Source organism: the organism of the source record quoted next, unplaced genomic scaffold, assembly GCF_019419815.1.
Source record: "Pyrus x bretschneideri cultivar Hongxiangsu unplaced genomic scaffold, Pyrus_bretschneideri_v1 Contig27, whole genome shotgun sequence".
In the NCBI taxonomy this organism is placed as follows: Eukaryota; Viridiplantae; Streptophyta; class Magnoliopsida; order Rosales; family Rosaceae; genus Pyrus; species Pyrus x bretschneideri.
The window spans coordinates 971842-996280 of record NW_025999579.1 but is presented as its reverse complement, the minus strand read 5'-3'; the positions used below and the strand labels follow the sequence as shown (position 1 = coordinate 996280).

General features: G+C 37.8%; 4 protein-coding genes and 1 non-coding gene across 5 annotated transcripts; 4 read left to right on the top strand and 1 right to left on the bottom strand.

Moving 5' to 3' along the window:
• The first annotated feature begins 1193 nt into the window (after positions 1-1193).
• On the top strand, positions 1194-3421 carry LOC103950594 (guanine nucleotide-binding protein subunit beta-like protein). Its single transcript, XM_009361825.3, has 2 exons — positions 1194-2172; positions 3126-3421. The coding sequence occupies exons 1-2, from the start codon at positions 1291-1293 to the stop codon at positions 3222-3224; spliced, it is 981 nt and encodes a 326-aa protein (XP_009360100.1). The 5' UTR covers positions 1194-1290; the 3' UTR covers positions 3225-3421.
• A 1193-nt stretch (positions 3422-4614) lies between these two features.
• LOC103950593 lies at positions 4615-10617 on the bottom strand. The gene is made up of 9 exons (XM_009361824.3): positions 10137-10617; positions 9052-9539; positions 8356-8555; positions 7819-7989; positions 6730-7044; positions 6428-6586; positions 6200-6349; positions 5921-6115; positions 4615-5720 (listed from the first exon to the last, which is right to left on the bottom strand). The coding sequence occupies exons 1-9, from the start codon at positions 10522-10524 to the stop codon at positions 4874-4876; spliced, it is 2913 nt and encodes a 970-aa protein (XP_009360099.2). The 5' UTR covers positions 10525-10617; the 3' UTR covers positions 4615-4873.
• Positions 10618-14588: 3971 nt separating this feature from the next.
• Positions 14589-17956, top strand: LOC103950592 (alpha-dioxygenase 2). Its single transcript, XM_018648264.2, has 10 exons — positions 14589-14741; positions 14871-15131; positions 15254-15403; positions 15618-15748; positions 15908-16121; positions 16271-16416; positions 16527-16754; positions 16871-17073; positions 17176-17419; positions 17533-17956. The coding sequence occupies exons 1-10, from the start codon at positions 14643-14645 to the stop codon at positions 17756-17758; spliced, it is 1902 nt and encodes a 633-aa protein (XP_018503780.2). The 5' UTR covers positions 14589-14642; the 3' UTR covers positions 17759-17956.
• Positions 17957-18529: 573 nt separating this feature from the next.
• On the top strand, positions 18530-22281 carry LOC103950591 (exonuclease 1). Its single transcript, XM_009361822.3, has 12 exons — positions 18530-18768; positions 18906-18942; positions 19079-19253; positions 19373-19451; positions 19874-19918; positions 20097-20246; positions 20375-20489; positions 20674-20774; positions 20886-20983; positions 21083-21175; positions 21271-21497; positions 21614-22281. Exons 1-12 carry the CDS (start codon positions 18691-18693, stop codon positions 22132-22134), a joined length of 1719 nt encoding a protein of 572 aa, XP_009360097.3. The 5' UTR covers positions 18530-18690; the 3' UTR covers positions 22135-22281.
• A 637-nt stretch (positions 22282-22918) lies between these two features.
• Positions 22919-23079, top strand: LOC125479059. Its single transcript, XR_007259768.1, has one exon. It is a non-coding gene; the product is annotated as a U1 spliceosomal RNA (small nuclear RNA).
• Positions 23080-24439: the final 1360 nt, after the last annotated feature.

Sequence of the window (24439 nt, the reverse complement as noted above, 5' to 3'; positions counted from 1 at the left end):
TATTGAAAATTTCTCAAACCCAAAACACCTAAATCAAATAAGCCCAATAATATCACAATCTGCAAAACAAATCGAAGAAATAATGTCGAATTTGAAGTTTACCAAACAAGATGAGCAAATGAGGGCGAGCAGGATGCAGCTAAGGGCGAGTAGGACGCAAAGATTAGGATGAGGTGGACGACGATAAGGGAGTTGGGCAAGGAGGGAGCAGGGCGAGGATCAAATCACAGGAGAAAGGAGATGACTGGATTAGAGGGCGGCTGAGCAGTCCTTTCCGAAACGAAGGGTCTTGCTAAGACCTGTTAGCGAGGGACTCAATCGAGACTAGTCCCTGCTAATCCCACTAAACTTAGTCCGGGTAAGGAACAAACATAAGACTAGACTAAAACTTAGTCCAGTCTAGTTCAGTGAGGGCTAGTGATGCCAAACAAACACACCCTTTGAGTATTTTGGCTATGGGACATCAACATTTCTCACTAGTAACGTGAGCTAAACCATAATTATATTGACACTGGTAAGTGGTAACCTTTGAGTGCTTTAGTTATGGGATGTTGAGACTTTCTTAAGAAGAGTTGACCTCCTTAAGTCAAGCTCGTCTTTGTGGACATAACTCGTATTGCAAGAACTCGAGCTATTTTGATGTAGTTTTTTTTTTTTTTTATAGGAAAACTAATGAAAATGGTTTGAAAACTTTGAGTTTTAACGATAAAGATAAAATAAAGGATAAAATGAATAGTACCAGGATTGATTTTTTAGTGTAAAAATATGGTTTTTCGTTAAAGTGAACTGTACTGGAAACATTTTGTTAAAGTTTCATTTTTTTATTTGTTAGTGTTTAGCCCACTTTTTTAACCAAAAAAAGTATTTCATAGTAACGGAGTAGGGTGATTTGAACTTTGAATGTGGATTCAAATATCATTAGGTCGAAAGCTCAATATAATTCAAACTCAAGTGCCAGACGATCGATGTATTGTCCTTACATATCTCCAATCTAATTGGCAATACAAGGCCCAACTTTACAATCTAATTGGGCTTCAAAAGTAGACCCAAAGTTTGTCACTAGGCCTCAACTACTCCGGGCCGGGTCACCAAATTAAAGCAACCCAAGCCTACACACTCACTTGAGCTTTCGGGTCTGGCTCATCTCTCCCACAACCCTATCTGTCTCACCTATATATTCTTCTTTTCTCCCCATTTTTCCACCTCACGCTCTCACTCTCGCTCTCCCGCCTCCCGCATCTCAGAAAACCCTAGCACACCCGCCGCCGCGCACCACCACCACCAGCAACCATGGGTGAGAATCTCGTTCTCCGCGGCACCATGAGGGCGCATACCGACATGGTGACGGCCATCGCCATCCCAATCGACAACTCCGAGATGATCGTTAGCGCCTCCCGCGACAAGTCCATCATCCTCTGGCACCTGAACAAGGACGAGAAGACCTACGGTGTCCCCCGCCGCAGGCTCACCGGGCATTCCCACTTCGTCGAGGATGTTGTCCTCTCCTCCGACGGCCAGTTCGCGCTGTCTGGATCCTGGGACGGCGAGCTCCGCCTCTGGGACTTGGCCCTCGGCGTCTCTGCTCGCCGCTTTGTGGGTCACACCAAGGATGTGCTCTCCGTGGCTTTCTCGATTGATAACCGTCAGATCGTATCGGCTTCCCGTGACCGCACGATCAAGCTCTGGAACACTCTCGGTGAGTGCAAGTTCACCATCCAGGACCAGGATGGGCATGGCGATTGGGTCAGCTGCGTCAGGTTCAGCCCCAGTACGATGCAGCCTACCATTGTATCCGCCTCGTGGGACAAGACTGTGAAAGTTTGGAACTTGTCTAACTGCAAGCTGAGGAACACTCTTGAGGGCCACAATGGGTATGTGAACACCGTTGCGGTGTCACCTGATGGTTCGTTGTGCGCCAGCGGAGGCAAAGACGGAGTAATTCTGCTCTGGGATTTGGCAGAGGGCAAGAGGCTGTATCATCTTGAGGCCGGCTCCATCATCCACGCTCTCTGCTTCAGTCCCAATAGGTACTGGCTGTGTGCCGCAACCGAGCAGAGCATCAAGATTTGGGATTTGGAGAGCAAGTCCATTGTGGAGGAGTTGAAGGTCGATCTCAAGACCGAGGCTGAGAAGACTGAGGATACCCATGCTGCTACTTCATACAAGAAGAAGGTATACTTTTTTTAGCTGTGTTTGTTTTAGTACTGGTTCTACGTTACACATTGTTTTCATTTGTGTCAATTGATCACCTGCTAACTTTTGTGTTTCAATTATGATTGTTTCTGTAATGTGATTTCGGGTTTCGAAGAAATTGCTTGTTGATTATATTGTCTATTTGTTACTTCTCTTATTTTGTTATCGCAAACGTGGTATGTATAGTGTGGTATTTTGTTACCTATGTGTAGCTGTTTTTTTATCTTAATTGTTTATTGGTATTAGTACGTTGGAATAACGGTATGGATTTGTTGTGTAATTTGCATTGGATATGAACCTCCTATCGATTGTAGAGTTGATTATTGTTTTCGTCCTGGCCGTCGTATCCCCTATAATGATCATACACAATGAGCTGAACTTTGCTCTGTAGAGTTTCTGCTTTGCTCAGCTTCAAGTCTTTTGACAAGTGTTTTCTTTGAAGATGACGTGCATTGCTCACTAATTGATAATGCTGTTTTGTTTCGAATTACTTTTGAGCTTTGTGTGATGTCTGTCTTTTCTTCCCCTGTTACAAACTCATAACATGGAAGTTACATTCTTTTGGTAATGTCAACTCCATGGTGGTTTTCGTTTTGCTTGTTTCATATAGTGTTGGTGTTTTGCTCCAATCTTGGTTTTTCATTCACATTCGTTACAGCATTTAAGGCCCTGCAAGGAACTCCGCATTGCTTGAGTGCTTTGACAATGTGTTCCGACCTGTATTTACTTTGTGTGATTGCATGCGTAGAAGGATTATTAAGTTGCCAATCTGATTGCTAATAAGAATGACTCTTAGCATTGTGGATTATGATGCATGATTACTAGCGTTTTCGTTTGGTGACTGGTTTTGTTTGGCTCTTAATCTTTGTACATACTAGTAATGGCCGAACCTTAATTGTTTCGGTTTGTTTAATTCTTGCTCTGAATTGCAGGTTATATACTGTACAAGTTTGAACTGGAGCGCTGATGGCAGCACCTTGTTCAGTGGCTACACTGACGGAGTTATCAGAGTCTGGGGTATCGGCCGTTGAAATTGAAGTTAAGAGTGATTGATTTCCAGAACTTATGTTTTCTCGAGGATAACTGAGTTACCTTCTTTAAATGTAGTTGGTCTTAAAGTTTTATTTAGGGTTTTGCTGGATTTTTATCATTTTGTTTGACAATATATGGCTTTGAGGCCAAGCTACTTTAGTTTCGGTTTTCAAATTAAGATTTGATATTGGCTTTTGATCTCGAGTTAAGCATAGAATTTGATAATCAAATTCAATATTTACTAGCATGCTCACCTATATTCATACTCTGTTTATGTGCTTACTACCTTGGCATATTGGTTCGATATATTGAACCCGGCGATCGCGGTTCAAAGTTTCCGATGGCATTTCAGTCTGGAGTTGCTTGCAAGCGGACGAATTGTTATCAGTGTTTAAAATATTGGTATCGGTACAAATATCGATATATAAATTTGTGAAAATATTCGATAGAAATGATGAAAATTTGCTCAAAAACATGAAAATTTTAAAATTAATTTTTGCAGAATGTTATATGAAGTCACAACACACGTATGAATCAAGAATTATTGATTCAATATTGTGTAAATAGTAAGTATGTGATATGTGAGAAGAAAAACTTCCTTCTAATGACAAGTAATAGGATAAAACATTTCACTAGAAAGAATAAATTATACATAACTTAATTAAAATTTTTGTCATGAAAGTAGTACAAGTTTTATTAAAGTAAACTAATAACATAAAAAAAGAATTTTAAAAAATAAAGAATAAATAGGCTCATGGATATTTCTTACAAATTTTTTGCAAATTGTCTGCAAACACTAGATATTTCCTGAAAATATCGAGGAAATTGATCGATTTCCAGAAATATCGCTGATATGGGGTGAAGTTCCCTTTTTCCATATTGTTCCTGAATTTTTGGATATTTTCAAACATTGATTGTGACTGCACCCTGTTGTTTTTTTTTTTTTTTTTTTTTTTTCATCAAATGATAGAATTTTGTTAGATTAGATGTTAGATATGCCACAGACAGAGTTTGAACCAATGTTTTCATGTAAGGGCTCAACACTTTTCCACCACTATAGTAATTAGCCACTTGCAACTGCACTTTGTGTTTGGTGTAGCAAGAATATTACCTCTTCATAGGAATAGCTCTTGGAAAAAAAAAATCGACGTAAAGTAAAAAAATAACATTTTTGAAAAGCGAATAACAATAATGCAATATACAAATACTGGGAAAATTAGAACACAGTTATTGAAAAACGAGAATTGTCATTAACACTCTAAAAAAAACTGTTTCCACTCAAAAATTAGAAGTTGATTATGTTCCTAGTTAAAAAGAAAAAGGATATTATGTTTGAAAATATTGTTACGTTCCTTATAATTATAAATGGTGTCCAAAGGGAATGAGGGATGCAGAAAATCAAATTTCAATAAAAAAATACTATACAGTTGTAAGAATTCATCAAAATTGGTCGCTCAACGCAGCAAAACACCTGTGCACATCTCACAAAACTTGTCGAACAAAATGAATCTCACAAAAACTCCGAACGAATTGTGATGAAAAAGCAGTCAATGTATAAGCGCCCTAGTCGTAGACTTTACCTCCACACATCAAAGTCTGCAACAGTTGAAGAAGTTTGAGACAGCTGCTAGTGACTCAAGATATATGCTTAACCACATTGACGCCGCCTCTTCGATTTGTTTCGCAGAAAGCAAGCTAGTGTCATATCACCATCCTCATGATCACCTTCGGCACGATTGTTCCCTGTTTCGCTCACAGGTTCACAGTGATCAAGCCCCTCTCCTTTTCCTAGACCAACTCCTTTTGGAAGCGATTCTGATTTCATCGTCGCACTTGAAGGAGGGCAAGCTTGAGGACTTCTTTTGGAAGTTTGAGGGCGCCTCTTCTTTGATTTCTTTTTCCCCAAGGAAGCAAGAATATCATCAGCATCATGATCACTTTTTGGACTAACGCCCGCCACTTTGATCACAGGTTCTTGGAAGGCAACATTCGGCTCGCTGTCTAACTTAAGTCCACCTTGCTCACTTTCGCAAACCATGATGGCTGCTTCAGGATGCGATCCAGCTCCCTTCTGGATATTGTTGGCGGGGGAATCTTGAACAGAACAATCAGAAACTACAAGCTTTCTCTTCTTTCTCGTATCATTTGAGGGAGGCCCAAGATTTCTCTTCTTTGATTTATTGCGTTGAAAGACAGCAAGTGTAGTATCATCTCCATCTGATGTTCCGACAATCTGATCAGAACAAGACGTTTCCCTCTGTTCTTCTTTGTGTGTAACGTGCTCATCAGGAACAGGTACAATAACCTGACCCTCTCCTGTTGGCTCAGTACTTTTGCGCCTTCTACGCCGCTGTTTACGAACATTATTCTTCTTATTAGGCACATCATGTCCGTTGGATGTCTCAACTTGATGAGAATTATCTATCCCATGAGCATCTGAACAACTTTCACTATTGTTTTTATTCCTCCTGGGTCTAGTCTTGTTCGGAACTTTGCTGCATTGAATAAAAGGAAGACATGGTAAGTACGATATAAAGCAGAGATAGAATATCACAATATTGTATGCATTCTCCACTTATTAATACAAGAAACCGAAAAATATAAGAAAGCTTGTAGAAATACATTTTGTTGGCTTCAACATAACAGAGGTGGGGAAAATCGCAAACATAATTTTCTGGGCATTTGAACATTATACCTTAATTTTCCATTCTGCTTCTTAGGATAAGTTAGAGTTTTGGTTGTAGTATCAATCGCTGGAAGAAAATCATTGGGGCCAAGGGCTGGACGCTCTTCCTCCCGATCAACAAAGTTGCACATAAGAGCAACCTTCTTGATTTTCTTCTGTTCTTTGAGCAAGAGCACTTCTTCTGGATATAAAACCTTACATCTCCTGGTCAAAATGAAACCAAGACAAAATAAGTACAGGCAACAAAAGGGTTCAATAAATCAATTTGACAAAATCAAGACATCATACCTCCAGCACATATTATCAGTACGTCGAGGCACACATGCAGCAACTTTGGACCAGCAATATCCGTGTTCCTCGATTGCTGCTCTCAATCTTGAGTCCTCTTCTTCAGTCCATTCACCATAGTTCAAAGACGGTTCTAAAGAGTTGACATATCTGCCAAAAGAAATAAAAAATTAACAATTTTCTCCAATTGGTAGTTTCTGAGCTTAACTTGAGAAGAGGTAGCAGTACCTATCTCTACACTGTGACTGAGTTCGACCTGGCACAAATTGAGCTGTTTTATTCCAATTTTTTGGTCCAAAAAGCATTTGAGCTACTTTCAGACGTTTGTCTTCCTCTGGAGTCCACCTACCTTCTCTTTTCTTGGTTGGGTGAAGAGATTTCTTCCATCTGTGAAGTATGAAATATGCTGCCATAAGAAAACCAGATTCTAATAGACGGAATGATGAATGCAAAATAGCATGAAATGGGATTCTTGAGTTAGCAATAGGGGGCTCCAAAAATTTTGAAAATAAACAGACAGAAAAACAAACCTATTAGAGCACTGGGTGCCAGCTCGTCCTCCCAATGCAGAAGCTACAGCCTGCCAATTACCCTCACCCAAAGTTTCTACAGCAGAGCGAAGCTTTGCATCCTCATCCTTGGTCCACTCCCGTTTAAGTATGGAAGCGTTTAGGCTCCTTTGATACCGTGCCAAGCACTGGAAAGGAGTCCTGTTTGTCCCCAATGACACTGCAATATCAAACCAATTATTGATCCCTTTCTCCTGGACAAAATACAGAAGATTCTTGTCCTCCTTTGCAGTCCATGATTTACGATTGATTAAAGGATCCTCCCAGTTCAACCACCTGCAAGGATGAATTAGATAAATCAAACTAAAAGAAACAGAAGATGCTGCCATTTGAATACGGTTACTGTGGACTCACAAACACAGTTAATGAAAGCATCACAGACATCTGTGATGGCAATTATCACAGGCACGCTCAACACACTGTTATGAGTAAAAAACATGTCATGTATGGGTCCCACCTTTATGACCAATGCTGACCTTGCATTTTTTAATTAAATCCAACAATAGTAAATGTGTCTGTGATGGTGACCCCATAGACATCTGCCAAAACTCGCTTCATTGAAGAATACAAATGCTTCAGGAAAATCAATAGAGACAAAAACACCAGTCAAGAACGGCACACTTTGAGGCGCAAAACAAAATGAAATTAATTCATTCCAGTAAAATGGCAATAGGTATAATAAAATCTCCTAAGTTCAGTTGCTTACTTAATCATACTTGTTCATCACACAAATATTATGAAACGAAGTTACCATACCGACTATTTTTGTAAAATTATAAACATAAAGTTGGAAGTGTGATAAACCATATACTCAGCTAAGGTCTCTTTCCAAGGTTGCACTCACAGAGAGAGGAAGCAAAAACCTAACATGAATATTCTTCGAATAACATATAATATAAATAGTTTACATGTATTTATGATGTATGCCAACATACTGATTCAACAAAGAAACTTATTTCAAATTTTGGGCAACATAGAAATATGAAAATGAATAACCCATTAGAAAGTTTAATTCTGCAACAACAAGGAACCATTTAAAATATCTCATACCTTGTTTCACATTCTGCACCAGAACGACCCGGGAGATACATGGAAGCCAACTGTTCCCATTTAACCTTAGGCAGGAACTCTCTGATCATTTCTGGGGTAATTTCAAGACTTTTGATTGAAGCCAAAATGTCATCAATATGATTAGATTCTCCACAAGGTCTCTCGGAAAAACTGTCAAGGATTAAGTGGAGTCAGAGAACACATGTTTAAGAAACAATGTAAAGTTTCGTTGTATAAAAAAAAATTACAGCTTGTAGTCAAGGTAATCACGTTCTCCTTTTGTATTCAACCAAGAACGAGCTTGACAAACAAAGGCATTCTACACTCACACTCTCCTACAAACCATAATGAATCACATCGTTGGAATTGTACTTATAATATATTGGGATAGAGATATATGCCTTCCATCCATGAATGTCAAAAATAAAACTATATTAAAGCTCGTTCTGAACTTTCAAAACTTCTGTTTGGTTTCACAGAACACATTAAAAATCACGTAACATGCCACCATAAGAAATAAAATAAGACCTAACAAACCTTGATTCATCAACAGAAGATTGGAGCACCATTTCTTGAAATTGTTGCTTTATACCCTTTTCAAGGGCTTCCCTTTCTACCTTTGACCATTTTTTTCGATATAATGAGTCCAGATATTTTTTCATCGTCATTCTGTAATTAGCGACATGAGAGTTCTCTTCTGGGCCATATAACAAAGCTGAGATCTTTTTGTCATGAACCTGCAGAAACAATAGGCATCCCAGGTATTAGAAGGAAGCTAGAAAACATTAGTAATAAAAGCGAACAGTCTTGCTGAAAGGAATTAGAACATTTCTTTTCAAACACTCATGCAACCTTAGGCCAAGCGATTAGTAATCAACGCGGTTCTTTTACTTTACTCTTTCACTACACCACAGACTAAGATGTTCAAGCATACAAATTAAAACATCGATTGAGCTGATCAAAATTATGAGGCCAAGAGAATTTAGTGATACTATAATAAAAGGAGAAGCAAACAAAAAAAGAAAATGTCCCATAAAACAATCATATTAAGATTGTCATGGAAAATGACAATCACAGGGCTGAATATTATTACAAGTGGAACTTTAGAGTATATTCTGACCAACTACTCCTAAACCTAAAGTACAAAATTAATTCAAAAATACCAAAAAATGAATAATCATCAAAACAGATTTGAGAGAACTTAGGAATGGCATATAAAAATAAGCAACTAACCTTTGAATCCCTGGAATCCCTTGGCCCTTTCGGTAAAATTAACTGGACACGAGGATCCTTCTTTTGGGACAATGATTCCCAAGTTCGTCTTTTGCAAGAAACCTGAAAGTCTTTAAGGATTTTAACACGTTCCTTCAGTTTTCTGTTCTCCTCAATTTTTGCTTCAATTTGGATCAACTTATTCCGGATAAACTTCTGACTGGCCCTATTCTTCTTAATGGCATCCATAAACACCTGAGCAGCCTTTGGGAAGCTCGAGTCTTTGCGTGGCAACATGGACGTGCTGCAAGAATCTGACTGATTCCACACAATCAACGCAGAAGACTGTCCCTCTGCATTATCACTCAGTGGATTGGTGGCCAGATCAGCATCTTCAGGATCTGGAAACCTTTCAAGAGCATCATTTCTGATAGCAGAAATTTCATCGCAAGTTTCCTTCACCGATTTGCAACAGGAACCAACCTGTTTCGTATCATTTTCTAGAGTATCTGAAAATCCAAATAATATTGTATGAGGTACAATTAAAATGGGGATGAGGACATGAAATCTTGCAAAAAAGATGACAACAAAATATTTAAGCATATCCATTCAACTTCAAGTACCATCAAATCCGGAAAGGGACTCAGGAACTTGATTTAGCTCCAATTCAATCATGCAAATATACAACAAACTTCAAATAAAACACCATTTTCTTTGTGGCATTGAGCCGAAAAGTACCATTGCAATGCTTGCCACAAAACCGACCTCAAATGAGTCAATTTCAGCGGATGAATCCTTAAAATTGTACTCCAAAATTCCAAATCCTAATGTAGCTAAAAAATGCAACACCTTCAAGTTACTCAGTGATAGCTAAAGATTACAAATTTATATATCCTTGTTCCTGAAGTGTACCGCTTTGGAGTGAACTTTGAATCAAGGCGCAACGACAAGAAAAAGTTACTTAATTACCGTTCCCTAAGTAATTACAGGTCCTTATCCTGATGAACTAGTTTGATTCCAGCACCCATTCAATATCAACCAATTCATCAAAGCTAAACTTTTCGCATCAAATACAAACAAGCATATACATTGTCTGTACAGCATACCGTTCCCGTAGGCTGAGAAACGTTTCTTAATGGCGAGGAGCGTCTGGTAATCGTCCTCCTCGTCGCCGGAGGCATCAGGCGGCAAAGTACACAAGGGCTTCAGAGACAAAGGCTCGCACGCGTCGGACGAATTTGAGAACCGGCTCCTTATTTGGCGGAGCAACTCGAGGTCATCGTCGTCGGCGTCGGAGTCGGACTCTGAGTCGGCAGAAGCTTGGCGTTCGTCGTCGTTGCCGCCGCCGCCGTCGTTTTTGAGGTCGTCGGGGCTAGTGCCGGTGAGCATACAGGCCCGCCGTAGGGCTTCCATGTCCGCTTCGAAAAGGTCATCGTCTTCTTCTTCTTCGTCGACGGAAAACTGGTCTTGGTCGTCATCGGAGGGAGGAGACATTGTGTGCGACGGTGAGAGTGCGGGAGGCGTGAGCGTTCCGGCGCGCTCTGGTAACGATTAACGAATGAGTTCTTTTGGGAATTAATGATTTTTTTTTTTTGTTAAATACGTCCTGCTTTTCCAAGTTGGGTTTAATGGCCCAACAAACGTTTGGGTTTGAACATGGGCTTTTTTGAATTTCTGTTATTTTTGGGCTCATTTGGGCTTTGTAGTGCAATCGATTTCAATTTTGTTTGTTAAGCTTATGTTTCTTTTAAGAATTTGATTAAATATTTTCTCTGCAATTTTATTAGAAGTAGGTTTGATTATATTGGTACGTGTGATTATCAATAATATTGGTAAGTATATTTGGATTCCTAGTACATTTTGTTTCTTGGTACGTTTAGAATCTAAACTGTGCGTTAAATAATAACAAATTGATGAAGTTTTATTATGAAAGTATTAATGACTTTTTAATGAATGAATAAACTAATTAAATATAATAACGAAAAATCAGTTACTCATTTTTAGTAGTAATCTCTATTAATTAATAAAACTCTCTTTGTCAACCAAAAGAGGATAAAAAGACAACTTAGTCTTCTATCATACAATAAAAAAATGATGGGCAATAATGTAATTTCACAGGTTCAAATTTTAAGTTTTTTATTAAAGTCTCATCTACAAGTGATGTTAAAATATCCCTAATATTTAAAATTAAAATTTTAAAAATTAAAATAAAAAAACCTCCCACTCCCCCCCCCCCCCCAACGTTATCTCCCTCTCTCCCTCTCTCCTCATTTTCTAAAAAAAATATGTTCATACATACAAAATATGTAGGCAAATGCTATTAAGACATTAGTTAAACTAATATTAGTAAAAGAATATATATTTAGTCTAAAAAAGTTAGAAAAATGTAAAAGATTCTAATTGAGCCAATTTTTAAACCTAATTTACAAAATAAAAAAATTAAAAAAAAAACCTAATTTACAAACCAATGGTGTACACTAATAAAAAAAAAAGGCACATGGCCACGTATACCATTAGAATTTCAAACAATGAGAAAACCTTTTTGAATTTAGGAAAACTAATAAAAAAAAGTTTGAAAACTTTGAGTTTTAACGATAATGAAAAAATAAAGGATAAAATGAATAGTATCAGGATTGACTGTTTAGTATAAAAATGTAATTTTTCGTTAAAATTAACAGTATCGGAGCTTTTCGTTAAAATTCCTTTTGAATTTTCCATTGCCAAAAAAAATTAATTTTTTTGTAGACAATGGACTAGTGGAGACAATGGACTAGTGGATAATTGAACATGAATGAGGTTTGTCGTAGTGGGACATGAATCACGAATATAATAGCATCAAATTGCGATGAAGCGATAGATATCTAACAATCAACTATTTGACTTATGCAATGAAAATTAACTTTTGGATTTGCATGGCGGGATGCTCTTTGGATTTTGTTAATAACAATTTTTTTTAGTACGAAAAGATGTGAGATTCATTTCAACTCGGTCACTTGCGTCTGGCGAGTTTTCAAATCAAACACTTAGATAATACAATCGAGGTAATGTGAAATATGTGTGGTCATTGAACTTCATACACACAGTGAATTTTTAAACTAAATGTATAAACAATACAATCGAGATGACATGAAGTATGTGTGATCATTGGAATTCACATATAGGAACGGCTGCCAAGGTACTTTGATCTCATGGGCCTATATACTTCGGTTACTAATAAGGGAGAAATTTTTCATGTTCCTGGATGGATGGTACCACGTGTAATTATATAAGTTAGGAAAATTTTATTTTTATGTTGTTAATTTTTTAACACAAATATCTCACTACTTATACAGTGACAAGTGATGTCTCACCCCTTGTTCCGAGCACACTAAAAAAATCTCTCCTAATAGGGGGCATGTCAAGAAGAGGGATCCTATATCAACTTGTCTCGTTCACGAATGAACCCATAGTGTAAAAGTTGATGCAACTTTCAAATTTTGTCGAAATTATAGATAAAAGATGGACAGGACATTAGCTAAACTTATTCGTCTTATTCTACAAAAATGTTAGCATTGGAAGGGAGATATTTTTTCGTGACTAATCCATTTTTTACGTATAAATTACAACTTTGAAAAAATTTAAAAGTTGTATCAATTTCTTACTTCAACGTACATCAATTTAATAAATTAACTCATCCAATCCATTGTACCCCAACCATCAAACGAGTTCAATAAATAAATTTAAAAAAAAAGAAGTGTCTTAAATAATAGTCTGGTTGCAAATTACAATATATATTTGTCGGTAGGCGTATACCAAGTTAGATGATGAGAGATATTTTTCATGAAACAGTCCTATCTTTTCACACATGACATTGTGCAAGGGTGAAAAAAGTCCTATATTAATTCTAAAATTTCGACGTGCAACATTTTCAACTAAGATATTTACGCGACGATTTTTGTCCGACGAAAGTATGCCGGTCAAAACCCATATCTGCTCGACGAAAATTTGTCAGACAAAACCTTTGGCAACGAAAACTTTATTTCGCCGGACGAGATCCTTTTGTCTGAAAAATGTGTTTTATAACAGTGATCATTTGTATATAGTTGAAATATTCGTAAGCGTATAGATAGTGACGAAGTAGCTAGTGGTTTGTTAGTATGATTGCTGGAAATGTATGGCAGTGGATCGGTGGATGAATAGGCACTGCAACAATACATTTATCAAGCATTAGACAACAATCAAAATTCCGGTACATAAATGGGAAAAATACATATCTAGTGATGATGCATCTCAAGTCACAACATTTCACACGTAATTTAAGGTGCGCAACTGATCTGGATATCTGCCTTACAGAATATTAACATCATTCTCCGATGGCCACTTGACAGGGATCACCTACGCATTCCACGATCGAGAAATATAAACCAAACGCGACTAGGGTTGGGTTAGGTATGCGCATTTATGAAACTGCATGTGAGGCAGTATGAAACGCTCAGATGACACGATTACATTGTTAATCTGACGTTGTGGGTACAAGACATTGTATCATGGACATGAGATGTTTAAGTAGCAGTGTACAAGTGACGTAAGATTCATTGGACATCAAACTAACATATACTACCTATACAGTTTACACTTAGAGATGAGAAATTATATATTGTGTAGTATTTGAACATAATCACGTGGTATAATTAATAAAATATATATTTTTACAAGCGATCTGTTTTTTGCAAGGGAACTTTAATGAAAAGCTTCTGGTATTGTTTACTTTAACGAAAAACCACATTTTTACACTAAAAGTCAATCGTGGTACTATTTACTTCACCTTTTATTTTGTCCTTATCTTTAAAACTCAAAAATTTTCAAATCATTTTTATTAGTTTTCTTTAAAAAAAAAAAAAAAACCTATATTCTAAACATGAACTTGTTATCTAGTTGTATCATAATAAGTTGATTGGTTATATTAAGGGGCAATATTTTAGCCCCACACAATTTTTTTTTTCACATTTCACTTTGAAGAGATGGAACCTAGTTTGTGTGGAAAGTTCTGTACAAAATCACAGTATAAAGTATCGTTACTAATTTACTTAACTTTGTTAATTATGATGTTTGTTCATATTTTCAAGTAATTATTTTTCGATTTGTAAGTGAATGGTATTAATAAAAAATAAATACGGAATATGTATGGAGAAGATAGCATGAAAATAGATAAAAGAGTCGGAATCATCAAATCACAAAAGCTTAGTTGAGAAATTTCACCAAATTTATTTTTCTCCTTCTTCCTTTTAAGATACATGGCCTAATGTAGATAGAAGAGCTTGAAACTTTCTGAACATTTATTGTCTTTAAAAATGTGAGAATGACTAGATTACAAGATTTTTTCAGTACACCGTCATCATGTGACGTTACAATTCAATTAAGATTAAACGAGCATTATGCTTTTTGGATATACATAAAAATTTCTCGACTAGCTAGACACTTAGACCGCAACCGTTTCTCGTGGACTGTTGGGTGCCAATAAAGAAATGCCCGCCCTTTAAATTCATTGGTAACCCCAGCGGACTCCAGATCTTAGAATATTTTCACTCACCCTTCGGTTTACTTATACGAAATATTAATAGAAGTAGCAAAACATGACATTTTCCTTTCTCTCTTCTTCTTCAACCTTCATTCATCCTCAACTGCAGCATATTGTTGCCAAAATGTCTCTTTTCGACGCCTTGTTGTTCTATGTATCTCTCTCTCATTGATCTTATTGTCGTTAATGAGATTTGAACTCGCTCACTCGGAACCTTGTCTCATGAAGTGGAGACTGAGTGTTGAGAGACCGAACTTTTAATACATGATTGTGTATTTTTCAGGTTATTCATTTTGTGGACAAGCTGGGATTATGGCACAGACTGCCAGTTTTGCTAGGGCTTGCATACTTGGGGATTAGAAGGCACTTGCACCAGCGTTACAACCTTTTGCACGTCGGAAGAATCAACGGCCAGAAATACGACACCAAAACAGTCTGGTATCGGATGGCTGACGGGACATGCAATCACCCTCACGACCATCTCATCGGTAGCCAAGGCACCTTTTTCGGTCGCAACATGCCTCCTTCAACTTCACCATATGGGGTTAGTAATTAAGTACTAAATGACCTTGTTTTTGTTTTTGGTTTCTTGCCTTTGAGAGAAGTGAAAACTGATTGCCAAATGGTTATCAGATGGGCTGAAAGATAACTGTTTTGTATTGACAGTTGATGGAGCCTCACCCTACAGTTGTAGCCTCAAAGCTTTTGGCAAGGAAGAAATTCATAGACAATGGGAAGCAGTTCAACATGATAGCATGTTCATGGATCCAATTCATGATTCATGACTGGGTCGATCATTTGGAGGACACTGAGCAGGTGATTAATTATTTATAATTAATTTTGTTATATCGAGTGAGCTGTTATTGACACTCGAAAAAGGTCATCATGCACTGTTCATGGTTCGAAGTAAAAGTTTTTCCTTATGTTTTTACGAAGTATAAGTGCATGATGACTTTTTTGTCGTGTTTATATCAGTTCCCAATGTCTAAACCAAAAACTTAATTTAGCTAGTAATATGATGGAAGTATAGGTGGAGATTAAAGCTCCAGAAGAAATTTCATCTGGGTGCCCTCTGAAATCATTCAAGTTCTATAAGACCAAAAAACTTCCAACGGGTTCGAATTCAGAATCTGGTTCCTTGAATGCAAGGACTCCCTGGTGGTAAGTTTTTGCAAGCATTTTTTTTGTTCATAACTCTTATAAATTAGTCCAAAAATTCGTTCGCATCTAAGTGTACATGTGTGTGTGTACGCGAGCTCATGAGTATTTTTGTACAAAAGCAAACAATTTGACATTCGTGTGGTGATCATCTAAATACAGGGATGGGAGCGTAATTTATGGGAATGATATGGAGGGCATGAAGAGAGTAAGGACATTCAAAGATGGAAAGCTGAAGATTTCCGGAGATGGGCTCCTTCAGCATGACGAAAAAGGTATCCCTATCTCTGGTGATGTTCGAAATTGCTGGGCTGGATTCTCCCTTCTCCAAGCATTATTTGCCAAAGAACATAATTCTGTATGTGACATGCTCAAAGTAAGTTCAGTTCGTTATAATTCTTTGTTTCGTAGTTCTGCATCTATACATCAAAAGTTTTCGTTGTTGTATTCGCGAGCAGGATTAGACTAATGCACGAAAATATGTTACGCAATTGTTAGCTAATAGGAGGATATGTTGTCTTTTAGGTATATCACCCAGATTTGGATGATGAAAATCTCTACAGGCATGCAAGATTGGTGACTTCAGCTGTCATTGCTAAAATCCACACAATCGATTGGACTGTCGAACTCTTAAAGACCGATACTCTTGTGGCCGGAATGAGAATCAACTGGTAATTTAGGACATATATGGAGGCAGGAATATTAATCTGATGCAGTCATTTTGGTTTTTTTTTGCACTGTTCGCTGAATACCAAATTTCGATTAACTGTTTCTGTTGCAGGTATGGCTTTCTGGGGAAGAGGTTCAAAGATTTTTGTGGAAATATATTAGGACCAATACTTACTGGATTGGTTGGTCATAAGAAGCCTAGATATCATGGAGTTCCGTATTCACTGACCGAAGAGTTTGTAAGCGTGTACAGAATGCATTCGCTACTGCCAGATAAACTCGTCGTTAGGGACATTCAGTCTACAGATTCGGAAGACAAATGCCCTCCCATACTAGAAGAGTATATCCCTCTTAACTTTCCTCTTAATTCTCTCTATATTTCCACAAGTACTCGAACAAAGTCTTTCTTTTTGTTTCGTGTGTATGCAAGACTATATGTCCTGCTATATGTCACAGGATGCTTATGAGAGATATGGCGGGCAAGGAAGGAGAACGAAGACTGTCAAAAATCGGGATGGAGCAAATGCTGGTATCGATGGGTCACCAGGCATGTGGAGCTGTCACATTGTGGAACTATCCCTCATGGTTGAGGGACCTCGTTGCACATGACAGTAACGGAGAAGATCGAGAAGATCCAGTAGATATGGCTGCATTAGAAAGTAAACCATATTAATCTCCCCTAATTCTCGAACCATGATTGACTAAGAGGTTTTGTATATTTTTTTTCTCACGACTCTTAAATTGTCGATCAATGTTATTAGTCTACAGAGACAGAGAGAGAGGAGTTGCGCGGTACAACGAGTTCAGAAGGAACCTGCTGATGATTCCTATTAGCAGATGGGAAGATTTGACAGATGATCAAGAAGTTGCAGAAGCTCTTAAGGAGGTGTATGGAGATGACGTCGAGAAGCTTGATTTGCTAGTCGGACTACACGCGGAGAAGAAGATAAAGGGCTTCGCGATTAGCGAGACGGCTTTCTTCATCTTTCTGCTGATTGCATCAAGGTACGTATGCGGTGTAAACCCAACATGCTCAACACCCCCCTTATAAAACATCACATTGTTGAGTGTAAAATGCTTACATTTCTACTTATATGTGCAATCGGCAATGTAATTAGGAGGCTAGAAGCTGATCGTTTCTTCACGACCAATTTCAACTCGAAGACATACACGGAGAAAGGCCTCGAATGGGTTAACAAGACCGAGACTTTGAAGGACGTCATCGATAGGCATTTTCCAGACATGACAAGGAGATGGATGAAGTGTTCGAGTGCCTTTTCGGTGTGGGATTGGGAGCCAAATCCAGAAAGCTACTTACCCTTATATCTGAGACCAGCTCCATGATTATGTTTGTGATCATGGAGGCTTTTCTCTGCTTGGAAATCTTGTGCATACCTAAAGCATGCATTGCCAATAATTTTTAAATTAGTATAAAATTCAAGTTATCGTCACCTGGAAATGATTAGAAAACATAAATTTGTGTTGCATCGAAGATTTTATTAAATTCGTTAAAATTGAATGACAAAAACCAAACAAGAATTAGATTTCCAAATCTAAAACGATGCCAAGTGTAATTTGATATAACGATTGAACACATTGATGTAGCAAATTGGGTTTCTTTTATATGGAAAGAGATCATTTTCGGATCTCTTCCTCCAAAGCCACCAAATCAAGTGATCCAGATCTTTGAAATTTGATCAAACGGTCAAAAACAGAGAAATTGGTAAATTTTTTTAAAAGTTATCATAATTTTTTACCATTTGATCAAATTTTAAAGGTTCGGATAATTTGATTTGATTGTTTTGGAGGAAGATATCCGGAAAAGATCTCTACCCCTTTTATGTAAGTCTAAGCCCGTAAGAGGCCCTTAAAAAATTACTTTAAAAAAAGCGCGGGAATTTTCAACCAAATTAAGCGGTAAAATAAACAACAACCGACAGCGTATTACCCGCCCGTTTAGACAACCAAAATCAATCAGCCAATCCTATTCCGCCACATCAGCATCCACAACTTTCCCTCCATCAACAGGGCAACGTGGCCCTCTCTCATTGGTCTGTAATAATCCCCTATTAACACACCTGTTGGTGGAGCTGTCATCTGCAATTTTGTATCGCTGCCTCCTTACTTTGACATTTGCTCCTCTTCCCGCCGTTTTCTCCAACATCAAGCTCTTCGTTTTTTTTCATTTTTCATAAATAAAAAACAACTAAATTGGAAAAAAGAAAAACCCAAAACCCAGAAGCGACGGCAGCGGCGGAGGAAGGAGGAGCAAGCAGATGGGCATCAAAGATCTTCTCAGATTCTTGAAGCCTTTCATTGCGCCCATTCATATAAAAAAGTATGCCGGAAAGCGGGTAAATTTCAATCCCCATTTCTTTTTCTTTTTCTATAATTATTCTCAGCTAAATTTCAAAATTTTTGATTTGGGATTTCTCTGAAAATTATTCCATTTGATTTTTCAAGCTTAAATTTGAGTGCTTTGGGATTGCAGGTGGGTATTGATGCATATTCATGGCTTCACAAAGGGGGTAAAGAAAATGCCACCTTTTATTCTGTCAAAATCTTTTCTTTGCTGGTTTTATTTGGTTTTTGAGTCAGTTGGGAGATGGGATTTTTATTTTTAATCTATTTGTGATTTTTAAGTTTCGATTTTGTGTTGGGCAGCATATTCATGTAGTTTGGAGCTGTGTATGAATTCGAATAGCGAAAGGAAACTGAAGTACATTGACTACTTTATGCACCGGATAAATATGCTCCGCCACCACAAGATAACCCCGGTGGTGGTTTTTGATGGCGGCAATGTACCTTGTAAGGCCACCACTGAGCACGAGCGCCACAGGCATGTTTACTTCATTTCGAAGATAGCCATTAGCCATTTTGTTTTTAGTCCCTCTTTTTATAAATTTTGTGTTGACATTGTGTTTGTGTTCTTAATGCACAACCTTGTTGCTGATTCAGGAGACGGAAGACTAATCGTGATTTGGCAATGGCAAAATATAAAGAAGGGGATATTAGAGCTGCCACTGAGCTCTTCCAGGTACTTAAGTTTGTTCAAGAAGTGTGTTGCATATCTACACATTACATCGAAAAATCATTAAATGCGTAAACTTTGAGCTGAACACATTACTCATGTATTACTTTTTGACCCATGTCTGTACTCATTGCTTAGTTTTGGAGATTACAATTATGTTGTGCTCTCCTTATTTATAAGCATCTCCATCCTTACAATGGATGCAACTTGATTTAAACAATGTTTGTGTTTATCGACTCATGACTCTCACAGGATGTTGAGAAACATGGTAGGCATAGAATGTTGTTCAAAATCGGACCCAGGTTCTATTAAAAGATCTAGTTTCTCCCCATTACGTTGAGTACTTATCGTGAATATTCAGTATTGCTAGTTCTAAAATTCGTATCTTCTATCTGATTTATCTACTGCGTTGGTTTCTTCATTCGTAGAGAGCAGTGAGTGTAACACCAGCAATGGCACATCAACTGATACAGGTAATTTACTTGATGCATGTTCATGTTCAGGCCATTCTGTTCATATTATCATTGCATCTTACTTTCTATAAAGTTCTAGTTAAATCGGCATACCAGCTCCTTTGCCTTTACCTTTTGTTATTGGATTCAAACCTAACCCCGAGTTCCTGAATACTATTGTACACTATTGGCCTTTCAGGTTCTGAGATCAGAGAAAGTTGAATTTGTAGTAGCTCCATATGAGGCTGATGCACAGCTAGCATACCTGTGCAGTCTCGAAGCAGAAAAGGGTGGAATTGCTGCCGTGATTACAGAGGACAGTGATCTTGTGGCATATGGTTGCCAAGCTGTAAGACCTTCCATAAACCTTTGATATGGTGCAGATGGAGGTTGACTCTCCGACTGACTTCTTTTCAATCGCATGTTATTGAACTAGCTGGCGTTTTGTTTGTTTTGATTTGCACTGGTTGCAAACAGATTGTCTGCAAGATGGACCACTATGGTAATGGCGAAGAGATAGTGCTGGAGAATGTTTTTAATCCAGGGAGTTGTACACCTTCGTTCCAAAATTTTGATCAGGAATTGTTCACAGGTTAGTACAAGTTGACAATGAAGTATTATTTTTTTTCTATCTGCATACGTTTTAACGAAAATATCTTTGGAGCTACCTCATCCCTAAGCTATAATCTGAAACAGTAACAAAATGTGTGTCTTGGCTGTAAAAAGTACTTTGAAAGTATGAAGTGGACTAGTTTTTGATCTGGCATTTTTTGCAGGCATGTGTGTTTTGGCTGGCTGTGATTTCCTTCCGTCTGTTCATGGAATTGGGATTGCAAAAGCTTATGCCTTGGTTGCTAAGTATCGCAACTTAGATCGTGTAAGTATGGTGTACACATCTTCGACAATCCTACGCTTATAATTGATTTTTCTACTCTGTTAGAGCTTTCCATGATGCCTTATGCTTCATTTCATGGTGGCATTCTTGCAGGCTTTATCGGCTCTTAAATCGCAGAAGGGCAGTCAAATGGCTGAAGATTACCCCAAATGTTTCAGAGAAGCTGTTGCAGTTTTTCAGCATGCTCAAATGTGACCAATCTGAGACTTGCATACTAAGTAATAAATATTCCGACCTTTTCTATTTGGTTCAATTAGTGACTCCCGCTGGCTTTCTATACTTTGATGTAGATACGACGCTGACAAGAAAAAGGTCAAACATATGAAACCAATTCCACAAAGGCTTGTGCAGTCTCTAGGTGGAGAACTCGATTTCCTTGGACCGTATCCTTGTGTTATTTTCTCTTTTCATTTTTGGGTTTTAACATTTCTTACAATATCTACATTTCTTTTCCTTGACCAATTACAAATTGAACTAGAGAAATGCCTTCATCAGTAGCTACTGCAATTGCTGAAGGAAAGTTGGACCCCATAAATATGGAGGCCTTTGATCACTTCCCCGCTTGGATACATCATCCAGATCCTATCAAAAATAGAAATTTTGATCAAACCCAGAGAACTGCGACTGCGGTTGTATCTGCAGAAGTTAGCTGTTTTGTGTCCTTTCCCTCCCTTAAAAGTCAGAAAGATAGTACAAGGCAAACAGGCAAGTTTTGCTGAAGTTTCTCCGCATTCAATGCGCCTACATGCATCTTATATCTGCTTGTGGAAATTTTAGTGCATAACGCCTATGTTTTGCGGTGCTACAATTTTGTTCTACAGAAATGCGGAATCCAGTTTTAGATGAAAACGCGTGTTTGGATGAAGTTGCAGCACTAGCAAAGCTGATTGTGCAGTCGAAAAATAATGGAACAATGGAAGGGGCAATGGCACCCAAGACCATCCCATTGAAGGTTCCTCTCAGCAATCCTTTCAAGAAGCGGAAAAATGAGATTCGCTCGGATCAAACAGGTAGCGAAAACACTAAACAAACTTCGAATGCAGCTCCTGAGGTGGAAGCTTTGGGCATGAAGGTAAAAGTTCTCGACAATGGCCCCTCCAGAAAAAGGAAAGTTGATGTTGTTCACTTAGATCATATAGTGAGCGTTAGTGAACGGGTTTCGGGCGTGACGGAGATGGAGTCTTCGGACATTGTGTGTATAACTCCAGAATCTCAGGAAAGTGTAAATTCTAAGCTTCCCAAGGGAAGAAGGGTGGTAAAAAATGAGAAGGTGAAGAGAAGCAGCTGCAAGAGTTCTGGGAGTAAAAATGGCAGCATCTTGAATTTCTTTTCCCGTATATGATTTATTTCTCTATAAATTATTTTAATTCTCAAATTTTGACATTTTTTTGCTAGTTTTCTAGAGCTATTGTTGGGTTTAAGTAGCGAGGTAGATTTTCAAGAGCTTGTGGAACCTCTTTCGTGTTTAGTTCAAACTTTTTTCGATGAATGTTTTGAACCTGCTAGAGTTAGACTAGTTCTTTAGTGTTTTTTTTCTCTTTTTCTTCCATGTTATTGAAAAAAGGCAAATCTATTAGTAAATCATGATTGGAGGATAAAATTTGGAAATTTTAACACAAACTTCACATACTAATTTTTGAGATGGAAAAGTCTTTCTTTATACGAATTGGCTGCAACATAAACATCATTATCTTGTTTAGTGGCATTTCTCTTTTAATGTTCGGAGAATTTCTAAGTTTGAATATTCATCCATTCTCAACATCACTAGCTTTTGAGAACAAACTATGTTCTTAGATTTATGTGGTTCAACGTAACTTTGTCTGTTAAGTTTGAACTCAAGACATCCTCTTGCAAAATAAATGACTAACTCTCAAGAAATCAAATCATCATTTACAACTTGAATATTTGCTTGAGGTTTTGAATTAAAAACCACTTTTGTCATATTTTTCCTTAGTAAAAGTTTAGATTAAAAACTATAAAAAATGAAAAAAAAATTGTGCCATGTCATTGGTAGCATTGAAACTTGAAAGTTATAATCAAGGGATGCCCTCTTTTCCCACATCGACGCAGCGCCGGGGGATGCGGCGGGTAGAGGATATAAAATGGAAGGAAAGGTAAAATGGAAAGCACTTACCTGGACGGGGTCAATGGGCGATCAAGAAGGCCCATGTCATAGGTTTGTGACCTCTATTGCACTTAGGAGGGGTGCTCTCGTATGGTCTCCCCAAGCGGGAGAGCCAGCGTCATAATTTGTGTTAGTGGGGGCCTGCGTTCGCGCGGCCCCTATCAATTCTAGTCCAATATTTTTTAGGTTTGCATTTATATATATTTTTTTATATAAATGTGTAAGAAGTAAAGAATGACATGTGGATTTCACATTTATTATGTTTTTATGTTTAAAAACATGTACGTAGATCTAACGAAATAATCGGTGTGAGAAATAAAAGGGGACGTTATACACTCGTTCCAACCTCAACTCTCTTTTCTAGGTTCAGATTATGTTTCGCCTCTTCTTCGGAGAAGGACGATCAAACAATTCCCAATCATGGTCTAACAAAATACAATTCCCAATCATGGTCTAACAAAATACTCGGTGCGAGACTTTTGTTTTTAAACACAAAATACCCTGTGCGAGAAGTTAAAAATAGACGTTGTAGAACTATCATGTAACATCTGCAGATTCTAACATCGAATTTTATCTGGACAGGGTGATACTCGTGCTAGGATTCTTCTTGTTTTCTTTAGCTGTTCTTTATGTCGTTTCAAAGTGTATTGGTCTATTGACATTGCTGAGGCAGGTCACATCTGCCATTAAGGCCGGTATGGTTGGGCGAGCAAAACTTAGACCTGGAGCTGTTGAAGATGTCGCAAATCATGCCCAGGTCTACGACAACGCTGCTCACAAGGCCGAGGAACCTGTAAAGAGATTGATGCACGATGAACTACGATGAATTATAGACTGTAACTTTTTTATATCACATATTGCCGTTAACGACGGCTCCATGGCGTAATTTTTTATATCCTTGCTTTTTCCATGGTTGTGCTTCACAGTACCGTTAATAGTGTTATTTTGTACCCGCACTCTTATTTTCATGTTGGTTTCTAGAAGCCAGCATTGTTTAAATACTTGCAACGTATATTTTTATCTCCTATCATATTTGAAAACGAGAATCTTTAAATGACCGAAACGATGAAAATACAAATCCTAATTGATAGAGGGGAGTTTTAATGAAAATGGCTTGAGATGAGTTTATTTTGACACAAAGTCATCTTACAACTTTATGGCTTTTTAGGTAAAATAGTCGCATAATACATCACTTTGGTTTCTGAGATTAAATCAATAGAAATGGATTGTCCACTATCCATTATTTTGGTCATTCCTTTAAAAACTCCGTTAAGTGTCCCGTAGCTCTTGGTTGAAAATTTGGGCAATTTTCAAAGCTTCGTAACTCAATCGTTTCTTAACCAAATTCGACCTATAATATATCAAAATGAAGATAGGAAAGTGTAGAACAAGATTATACCCATCTGGAAGCCCAATGGTCGCCGGAGATGGCCAGAAAATAGCTTGAAAGGTGACTAGTCCGTAGGAAAACTGGAAAACTCGCCATAAACTGGATAAAATTTAAACATTCATAACTTCTTCA

Excerpts from the sequence above, each read along its gene's own strand:
- LOC103950592 (XM_018648264.2), top strand. The coding sequence starts at position 14,643 with ATGACATTTTCCTTTCTCTCTTCTTCTTCAACCTTCATTCATCCTCAA. Across the intron at positions 15,132-15,253 it reads CTTCAACTTCACCATATGGG|TTGATGGAGCCTCACCCTAC; the intron begins GTTAGTAATTAA and ends TTGTATTGACAG. Across the intron at positions 16,122-16,270 it reads CTGTATGTGACATGCTCAAA|GTATATCACCCAGATTTGGA; the intron begins GTAAGTTCAGTT and ends GTTGTCTTTTAG.
- LOC103950594 (XM_009361825.3), top strand. The coding sequence starts at position 1,291 with ATGGGTGAGAATCTCGTTCTCCGCGGCACCATGAGGGCGCATACCGAC. Across the intron at positions 2,173-3,125 it reads CTACTTCATACAAGAAGAAG|GTTATATACTGTACAAGTTT; the intron begins GTATACTTTTTT and ends TCTGAATTGCAG.
- LOC103950591 (XM_009361822.3), top strand. The coding sequence starts at position 18,691 with ATGGGCATCAAAGATCTTCTCAGATTCTTGAAGCCTTTCATTGCGCCC. Across the intron at positions 18,769-18,905 it reads AAAAGTATGCCGGAAAGCGG|GTGGGTATTGATGCATATTC; the intron begins GTAAATTTCAAT and ends TTGGGATTGCAG. Across the intron at positions 20,490-20,673 it reads TGATCAGGAATTGTTCACAG|GCATGTGTGTTTTGGCTGGC; the intron begins GTTAGTACAAGT and ends CATTTTTTGCAG.
- LOC103950593 (XM_009361824.3), bottom strand. The coding sequence starts at position 10,524 with ATGTCTCCTCCCTCCGATGACGACCAAGACCAGTTTTCCGTCGACGAA. Across the intron at positions 9,540-10,136 it reads TTTCTCAGCCTACGGGAACG|ATACTCTAGAAAATGATACG; the intron begins GTATGCTGTACA and ends TTGGATTTTCAG. Across the intron at positions 6,587-6,729 it reads GGCACCCAGTGCTCTAATAG|ATGGAAGAAATCTCTTCACC; the intron begins GTTTGTTTTTCT and ends CATACTTCACAG.